The sequence below is a fragment of the Jatropha curcas genome, chromosome 8, assembly GCF_041381405.1.
Source record: "Jatropha curcas cultivar XTBG-Jc1 chromosome 8, XTBG_Jcur_1.0, whole genome shotgun sequence".
Taxonomy (NCBI): Eukaryota; Viridiplantae; Streptophyta; class Magnoliopsida; order Malpighiales; family Euphorbiaceae; genus Jatropha; species Jatropha curcas.
In genome coordinates, this window is record NC_143158.1 from 21,342,845 (window position 1) to 21,352,690 (window position 9,846).

A 9,846-nucleotide genomic window follows, 5' to 3' on the forward strand; every position below is an offset into this window, starting at 1 on the left:
TTCTTTCTCTCTCTCTCTGATTGTTGATGTCACGCCCGACTCTAATCACCAGAGGAATTATTCGCTTTGGATCAAGCCGAATCCATCCTATACTGGATTGGCAGGATCCGCACGGTTTTGTCCCGCAGGTGAAATGGAAAACTTCCCAAGAGGTCACCCATCCTAGGATTTCTATTAAGCCAGCACGCTTAGCCTGCCATCCTAGAAGCTTGCCAGGACCTTAACTCTACCCGCTCTCTTAGGATCACTTTGCTAGGTCGGGATGTCACAGGCCCACCGGTTTCCGCGTGGTTCGTTCTCGAACCATACATCTACTGGAGGGGGTTTGGCTCTGATACCAACTGTCACGCCCGACTCTAACCACCAGAGGAATTGTCCGTTTTAGATCAAGCCGAATCCATCCCATACTGAATTGGTAGGATCCGCACGGTTTTATCCCACAGGCGAAATGGAAAACTTCTCAAAAGGTCACCCATCATAAGAATTATGTTAAGCGAGCACACTTAACATTGGAGTTCTTCCAACTCTCCAGCCATTCCACCAAAAGGCGCTGCTAATGATTAGTTTCCCCCTTTTTGATATATGATTCGATTCATTCCTATGTCCAGCATTCCACTACTCATAGTTAGTCTGTCATCTTAGAAGCTTGCCAGGTCCTTAACTCTACCCGCCCTCTTAGGATCACTTTGCCAAGTCAGAATGTCATAGATGGAGCCATTTTTACAAATAAAAGCAATATTTTATCAATTCACACTACAACCATCATTGATTTTCAAATTAACAACATATTAAAAACCAAAAAAAAAAAAAAACTATTTAACAATTAAATACTAACAACAATAAATATGTTCATATTATATTTAATAAAATAACCTAAACAACAAATTGTTTAAATAAGGCTGAAACTTACTTGAAACAGAAGCAACTCAGTCACTCTAATCTACAACCAGTGTTTTTTCTATGCACTCAGCCTTTGCCAGTTGATTTCTCTCAATATCGAACTATTTTTTTTTTTTTTTTGTATTTAATATTCCAATCTAATTATGCTCATAAACCCTAGATTAACTAGAATAATAGGTTTTTTTTTTGCCGCACTTAGTTTTTCGTTTCTTTCCATGCTGCCAATTGAACTCGATAACTCTTAATTTTATAATTCAATCGCTCTGAAAGATGAATGAAGTTCACGTACTTTGATCTCCTCTAAACTAGGTTGAAATTAGAACGTTTAGTATAAATTTGGGTGCTATTTGGTCCGAAAGGTAAAACATGACCTTTTGTTTTTCGTAAGGTCACAAGTTCTGGCCATAAATTGAGGTTTATTCTTAAATTTATCATTTGGATTAAAAACTTGATAAGTTCATATCAATTCACTAAATTAATAAACAATTGACCTCTAAAACATTAAGTTAAAAGAGAAAAGAAAATCTTAAAATCTGAAATAGAATATTAAATATTTTTAAATTAAATATATTATGAGTTATTAATTATTGAAAAAAGAAAATGAACAGTTTTGTTATTTTAAAATTAAAAATTAGCAAAACACATCAACAAACCCTTTAACTTTGCATTTTTAATTATTGAGCCCTTAAAATTTTATTTGTCTATACGAAGCCCTTGTACTATTATTTTTAATAACATTAATGACTTATTTTAAGTATAACCTAAACGAGGTTAAATCCAGCATTTTGAAAAATTTGACTAAACCAATTGATCTTATTTTTTTACAAATCTATAATTTTATAATAAAAAAGTAATGATAGAATTATAATTTATAAATATATGGTTGTTTTTTAAATCATAAATATTAACACAATATATAATTATAATTACTCAATTTTTTTTGAGAAGGTATAATTACTCAATTTTATTATGTTGTTTGTCATTTAAATTAAATATTATATTTTAATATAGAGTTATACAATGTTAATTCAATATAATAATAAAAATATCTAAATTTAAGTTATAAAAATTTAAAAGTTAAAATTCTTAATCATCATTTATATGAAATAAAAAAAAAATTGTGTATTATAATTCTGAAACAACTCAGAATTTTATTTTCAAAAATTTCTCATTTACAAATTTAAATATTAATTCTAAACCAATGATATTTTAGAACATTAATATATTTAAAATAAATGAACTAATGCCTTATGAATTTATTTAATAAAACTTAAGGTAAATACATTTTATATTTATTAAACCAAACCTTTTAATCAATATGAACTCATTAAAAATCCCCAAGCCAATTGAAAAACCAAGCAAAATTCATGATTTGAGCCGAACCGGGCTAGAATCAAACCCAAACAGCCCTAACCAATTAGAAATCTCTAGAAAACTAAAAAACAAAAATCCCCTTTACGTCTTAATTTTTCTCTTTCTCCCAACCCGCTTGTGTGACAGCCTCTCCTACCCCTCCTGCGATTTTCCGGTCGCCTGGGCTCATGTCCGACCATCCGGACCTCCTTCTCGTCACCAGTCTGCTCCGACAACTCTCCCTCCCTACTTCTAGTCGGTTATAGCACAGCAACGAAGAGAAGAGCTGCGTATTCTCTTCCGATCGGAAACGGCCTCACCCTCTCATTCTCTCGATTTTCCGGCGACTCAAGCGCAACCGGTCGACTCCAACCCCCTTCTCCGATCGCTACCTTCTCCATTCTCCGCTGCGCTCTTTTCAGGCCAAGCTTGCTTCGACAGAATCGGAATTTGAACAAAGGAGCCGCTGCCGATCTTCCTAACCGGAAAATTTCGATTTCCGACATATTTTACAGCTGTGTAAGCCATATTTCGACCCTCTTAGGTTTATTTCATGAGTTCTTTAATCTTAGTTGAAGGAATTTAGGCATAAATTGAGTTAGTGTAGAAATTGAAATCCCTAGCTACTGTTTACCCAGATTAGCTTAGAAAGTGTTGCTAAAAATTGTTATTGTAAGCTGCAATCTGAGTTTTAGATAAGTTATATAGGATATATATTATATGCTAACTGTTGATGGAAATTTTGATCTTTACCTTCTAGTTGATATATGAATTGAATTCTTATCGCAAATATAATTGATAAATGTATTGAAATAGGTAGATTATTGCTTCTATTGCAATTTTTAGTATGACAGCAACTATTTTAGCCGTTAGCTTGTGTTCTTGATGTAATGTGAAGGAGATTGATATTATACTTTAAAACTTTGATGGAAAATGAAACAATTAGCTTATGTATTATAGATGCTAATTAGAAACTTTGCTATTGTTTCTTAATTGAGGTATAAACTGAAATTCCATATAGAAACGAATAAACTATTTAGTTTAACGCAGAATTTGGTAGAGGAATTAAGGAACTTTGAAATGGTAGCAGCCAGTGTAACTATTCAACTTGAATAATTGCTGTGATATGATGCAAACAAAGTTGTAAATTGAATTCTTGATGAGATATGCAAATGAAAGAAAAATAAATGTAAATAGTTTAAGTGTATATTTGATAAACTGCCAAAAAAGAGTTTGCTACATTAGGAGAAAGAATTGGTTAGGCAATTAATTGATTAATTATTTGGTGTAACAGTTCTATTTGAAATGCCTCCTATGTACTCTAGGATAAACTATCTACACTGGGATTATGAGATTCATAATTGAAAAAAAAAAAAGAAAAAAGAAATGAATATTTATAATCTGAATCTAAATTATGTGATCATTACCAAATTTAACAAGCCTTGGATTGAAAAGAATTAATTTATTGGGTTTTGTCTCTGTTTACACAACATGGCAACATTAACCGTTTAGAAAGGAAAATTGATTTGGAAATATAGGAATAGGCCTGGCAGCATTGGTTAGCTGTTTGTCACTTTTTTATTTAATGAGGGACTGACCATGAGGCTGAATTTTTATTTGCTTACTCAAGGAGTTGTAGGCAAATCCTGTCCTTTCAATTGCTTTCACTTACTCTATCTTCTGATATTCAATTTATAATCTGTCATGGGTTCTAGTAATTCTCTTGTTATGCTTATTGCATTACTTCTTCCACTGTTTCTTGAAATGAAATGGTCTCTTGTGCCTTTCAGAATTGTATTTAATTTTTGTGCTACTTTATTTGTAGTTATAATACATTCATCAGTTTGATTTAATATAAAATGAGGTTGTCTCCTTATTGTTTATTTTATGTATTTTGTCAAGGTGTTGGTAATTTACTTTTTAAATATCATCTGGCTGTAACACCTCTAGTCAATTTGGCTTGTCTTGCTTTGAACCTGCAAAAAATTGGCAGCAGGATTGGATAGTAACAAATATATCAAAAAAAGGCTTATTTTTTTTATTCAGTTGATTTTGAGATTGACCAAGTCCATTGGTTGCAACACCATTATAACAATGCTTGATTGCATAAAAGATTTTCAAGAGTATATAATGATTGCATTAGTCTTTATAATGATTGCAGGTAAAAGACACAGAAGCTTTTATATGAGAAGGTTCACAGTGTGATATTGCTCGATTTCAGGTATCTAATTATTTAACCTTTTCTTCTTCTATATTGGCCTTTATATTTGATAAGTTTTATATCCTCCAACCTACAACTGGAAATAAGCTGTAGATTTTCATTAACCTCCGCGTGCTTAAATACTAAAATATGATTTCTTTACATAATTACAGCTGCTTTTGGGTTCCAGCCTGACGATAGCAGTGCAGGATCCATCATTTCCGGTGATATTTTTTGTCCTTTCTTTTAGCTTTCAATTGTTTTATTCTCATGCTAGTATTGTGAAGAAATAGGACATCCAAATATTGCCCAGAGAAGACTGATAGCAACCTTTATTCGTCCATCTATTTTAGTTTTGATATGCTTGTAGTCCTGTTCCTAAAGCTTCTATCGTTATGATTGCATTTGCAACTCAGTTAGTAGATACTGGTTGAACGGTATTAAAGAAAGCAAAACTGCAAAATCTAACTTCTTTTTGGGGAGTCCAATCTAAAGTTGTTTTATCAAATCAAGATGTTTTTCCTTCAATGTTGCTGTAGAAGCTCTATGTCCTATTTGTGGTTATTTGATTACGAAATTGCTACTCTTTTTGCTTCATAATTTCCTTAAGCTAGTTTTAGCATTAAGATCAATTTAAAACAACACATAGCAGAATACTTCAAACAAAATTTATTGCTAACTTATGTGATGTTTTACTTTATATAATTACTGTCTTTTATTCAATTATTGCTAACTTTGTGAACTGATTATCTATATGTATGTCTCCTTTTTAATTTTCTTTTCTAATTTGACTGAAGTAATTTATGTCTTTCATGTTGTGCTGTCAGCAATGGCAATAATAAGCACAACTGAGCATGAATAGGTCTTGACTTCTCATTGACGGATTTGCTTTTTTACATTTTTCATTAATTATGTCTGTCTATTTTCAAAAATATGTCAATAAGTATATGGACTTCTATGGTGGTGGGATGGCGATGGCGATGGTGGCGGCGGCGGCGGTGGCGGCGGCGGCGGTGGCGGCGGTACTAGTGGTGGGAGTGGTTGAATGGAGGTGGTGGTGATCGGTGATTGTGGTGGACTAGTCATTTACATCGTTAATTAAAACAAGTGAAAATATTTGTTTCGTCCATGAGGTTTTACAAAATTAATTAACTTATCTCTATATTTTTTACTATTAGATATTTAGTCCCCGAGGTTTGGATTCTCCCATTAAATGGTCATTCAATCCAAAATCAGAGGTTTTTTCCGTTAAATGAGGCAAAAAGTCAAAAATGCCATAGAGCTAAAAGACAAAACTCTTCTCTCTTTGCTTTGCTTTGACATAAAGCTTGGAATTTTTGCATGCTATAATTCTCTTCACCTTTAATTTGAAAATCTAAAATCCCTTCTCGAAACATTCATGATTTTTCGAGGGTATGAAGCGCATCAAAGAGATGGATTCCACTTTCCAGAATCCGCACCACTATCCTCCCTCTCTTTTTTAAATCCCATTTGACATCATCTCTAAATACTACACGCTCTTTTCACTCCTGAAATTTTCGGTTTCTCTAAACTCACTTTCAATTCTCGTCATAGGTTCTCCATCTCCTTCTTCCACCACCACTGCACATCCGCAAGTGAGGATTCTGATTTGACCACTAAGATTCTGCCTGAGTGTCAAATATTGAAACGAGATGAAAATTAAACGTGGGACATGAATACGACATGTTATAACACGTATAATCCGTATAATCTGTTTGATATATATAAGATTGCCATTTTACCCTTAATTAAACGGCTTAGACGAGTTACGCGAGTCAACCTGTGACACGACATGTTCAAACTTCTATCATATATGAGTCACTTACTTATGACACGAACCCGTTTAGACTCAATCTTAACCCGTTTGATTTTTGTGTTAGGAACATATTCCAGCGACATGACCTAATTATTATTGTGTTTTTAGGATCTGGGAAGGTGCTTTCTCCCTACAACTATTCCTATGTATTAACAAGGATGATTTTTGCCTTGGTCTGTGACAGATAATGCAAAGTTCTAGTGTGTTGATGATTATTAGATATGGAGTGGGATTGGAGATGGAAGGCAAGAAATATAAAATAAAAAGAAAAGAATAAAAATTAATCTTTATAAGGGGTAATTTCGTCTTTTCATTGAAATATCTTTTTGTCTCATCTCGTCAAAGGCAACAGTTGTCATTTTAAAATATGTATCTCTCCTCTCTCGTGCTTTTTAGACTCATTTGATGGAGAAAACCTCTGATTGCGGACGGAAGGACCATTTAATAAGATGGAACTAAACTTTTGGGGACTAGAGTAATGGTCCAAAATACGGGGATGAGTTAATTAATTTTGTAAAACCTCAAGAACGAAAAATGTACTTTCCCTTAAAACAAACATAGTAATGGAGCGGAATGTATTGATAATTGCATTTCATAATTATTTTTTGATTGCAACCAAACATAGAAATGGAATGTTAATTGTGTTTCATTGTATTACATATTTCATTCCTTTCCAATCTTGATTACATTATATTACGTCCTTCCAAATATAGCCTAAGACTAAAACAAAACATATTATTCAAAGATGAGTGTGTTGATAAAATAATGTTTTGCTTCTAAAAAATATGTTATCATTGGATTCTTGTTCATGCTTATTTAATGTTTGTATTTAGTTAGTGTCCATAAGGACTCTTTTTCAGCAAGTGAATGTAATTTATTTTCTTGCTAGATAAAACATGATATAAAGGATAATTGTAACTTCGGAACCAATTAAAGGTATTTTCATCATTAAATTATTTCTCGTTTTCCATCTTCATGGAATGGACTTGTAATTTCTGAAAAATGTTATTATGATTTGTTATATGCAAATCATGTAATTGGGATGCAATTGAATTCATTCTCATCTTCTTTTCTTTCTTTGAAGGAGCCCAAACTGTCTCCAGACTCCCACAAATTTGATCCAAGTCTAACAACTTTGCAATAGCAAATAGCCTAACTATCCTCCACATTGTACATCCTATTATTATCAGTGTTATGGACTCCTTGCTAGCTAACTATGCCTCTTCAGATGAAGAAGAAGAAAACCAACACCAAAACTCCATCTCTTACCCTAAAATAACCTCATCTGCATCTCATTTCTCTTCCCTCCCACAGCCTAAATCGTCTTTGTTGTTCTCTGCCATTCCCCAACCTCAACATCAACTGTCTACATGTGTAGTGCACCATGATAATCATGGTAACAATAAAAACATTGAGGAAGATGAAGATGATCCAAAACGCTCCTCCAAATCCTCTTCTCTTTTCTCTTTCCTCCCTCAACCTAAAACCCAAGCCCCACAACAACCAATCTCAAGTGTCTCATCCTTGGACCCTACTCCCAAAAGGGTTGTCCAATTCAAGCCCCCCATTAATCTCACTTATGTAAAACCCTCTGATTTGGATGATGAAGATGATGAAGATGAGGGAGAAATGGAGAAAAAATGGCGCAAGGAATCTGAAGCTTTACCACAATCTTCATCTGTAAAGTCATTCTTGTCCAGCATTCCTGCCCCCAAGAACTCCTCAACATTGGGTGTTCTTCCATCAGCTACAGGATCTGGAAGGAGATCCATCGTTGAAACTAAAACACCTACCTCAAGTTCCGGCAGTTTTGGGGCAGAGAATGATCAAACTATGGGGAATTATGGGAGTTACGATGGTACTTCTTTGAGCTATGAATCAGGTCCTGATAAAAATGGAGGGAGTAATTTAAATTATGGTAGTTATGAATCAGGAATTAGTCAAGACATTGGTCAAAAAGTTAACGCCGGGGATGATGGATCTAGTTATGGGAGTTACGAGAATTATACCAGCTATGGGACTTACAATGATTATCAGCAATTTGGGAATACTTGGAGTGATGAATTGGCAGCAGCGGTCCCCGAGAGAACAGGACCAAGTGAGAGTGCTTTGAGAGTGCCAGGGAAGAGAGGAAGGAAGGATATTGTTACAGAAGTCATTGAGGTGAAGCAGGATGAGTTGACAAAGAATCGGCCAAGGGAGGACCAGGTCAAGTTAACTGGAATTGCTTTTGGGCCTTCCTATGAGGTATATTTTTGTTGCAGTTTGGATTGTTTTGATATTGATATGTTCTCTGAATTCTTTATTTTCTTTCAGCTTCTACTTTTTTTTTTTTTTTCTCATATACTTCTACTTTAACATTTGCGTTCTGTAGACTTGTAGAGTCTTCTTGAGCCTATTATTATGAAAATTACATTTTCTTATTTTGGAAGAACATATACCTAATGTTTCTAGAACAAAATATTGGAAGGAAATTGGTGGAACATGTAGTTGTTTATTCACCATGAATAAAAAGGCAGAAGAAGATACAAGGCCGATTGTTGGAAGCTTCACTGCTGTAAAGGTTTAAAAGCCAATTCGTCTTGCTCTGCTAACTCTTGTCATTTGTATATGCAGGCAGGGTGTATCCTTGATAAAGTATAATTTTACTAAGGCTTGATATAAGGAACATAATTCGTCATGGCCTACGCAAAATTATCAAAAGATTGTTGAACCCCTAGGATGATTTGAACCATCTCGAAATAGCTAAATTTATTAGTTATGTGTTCTATTTCATTCGTTGTGGAATAATATGATCATTGTTGTTTTTTTTTTTTTTTTTTTTTTTTTTTTGAAGCCTACTTCTACCAAGGGGAAGCCATCAAAGCTTCACAAGAGGAAGCATCAGATTGGCTCGTTGTACTTCGATATGAAGCAGAAAGAGATGGAACTGACAGAAAGGCGTGCCAAAGGGTTTCTCACGAAAGCTCAAACGCAAGCCAAGTATGGATGGTGATTTTTTTGCTTTTGTTGTATAGAATAGCTGATGCTGTTTTCTATTTATTCTTATAAAGATGCCCAAAGTTTTTCCTCCTAGTAGTAGGCCAGACAAATTTTGGTAATTATCCTTTTGGTCCCATAGATTTCTTTCTAGCCTTCCATCTAGTCGGATCCGATCTTGTACTTTGCTTTTGTTTTATTTCTCAACATATTGTTATTTTGGTTTGTTGTTTAACTATAGTTATTAGAAACGTAAACTTCACAATTTGAAGCATGCTATTTGATTACTCAACTGACTCAAATATATATACCTTGTATAAGAAATATAGGTGAATTGCTAGGAAGTTGACTTAATGGAGAGTGAATTTTCGCCAACTGAGAGAGGGTGGGTTAGATTTATTTTCCGATTTGCATCCTGTATACAGTTGATTATAGATGAATTGGGACATGAATTTTATAAGATAAGCGTAGCCGGACGTTCACCTCTTAATTTTTCAACTTGTAAAAGTACATGCATTCAATACTTCAATTCGTAAAGTTGTACCTATTGGATAATTCAATTTACAAATATTTAATG

General features: G+C 33.9%; 1 protein-coding gene across 2 annotated transcripts; it reads left to right on the forward strand.

The window, feature by feature from the left end:
• Positions 1-2,354: 2,354 nt before the first annotated feature.
• LOC105631086 (mitotic checkpoint protein PRCC-carboxy-term protein) lies at positions 2,355-9,556 on the forward strand. 2 transcript variants are annotated; one of them, XM_089725031.1, is made up of 6 exons: positions 2,355-2,772; positions 4,415-4,474; positions 4,627-4,677; positions 7,180-7,226; positions 7,375-8,537; positions 9,127-9,556. In XM_089725031.1, the coding sequence occupies exons 5-6, from the start codon at positions 7,485-7,487 to the stop codon at positions 9,283-9,285; spliced, it is 1,212 nt and encodes a 403-aa protein (XP_089581157.1). In that variant the 5' UTR covers positions 2,355-2,772; positions 4,415-4,474; positions 4,627-4,677; positions 7,180-7,226; positions 7,375-7,484; the 3' UTR covers positions 9,286-9,556. The 2 variants fall into 2 exon arrangements, with proteins under 2 accessions (XP_089581157.1, XP_012068474.1); XM_012213084.4 differs by lacking the exon at positions 7,180-7,226.
• Positions 9,557-9,846: the final 290 nt, after the last annotated feature.

Coding starts and splice junctions, on each gene's coding strand:
- LOC105631086 (XM_089725031.1), top strand. CDS start 7,485: ATGGACTCCTTGCTAGCTAACTATGCCTCTTCAGATGAAGAAGAAGAA. Junction 8,538..9,126: donor CTTTTGGGCCTTCCTATGAG/GTATATTTTTGT, acceptor TTTTTTTTGAAG/CCTACTTCTACCAAGGGGAA.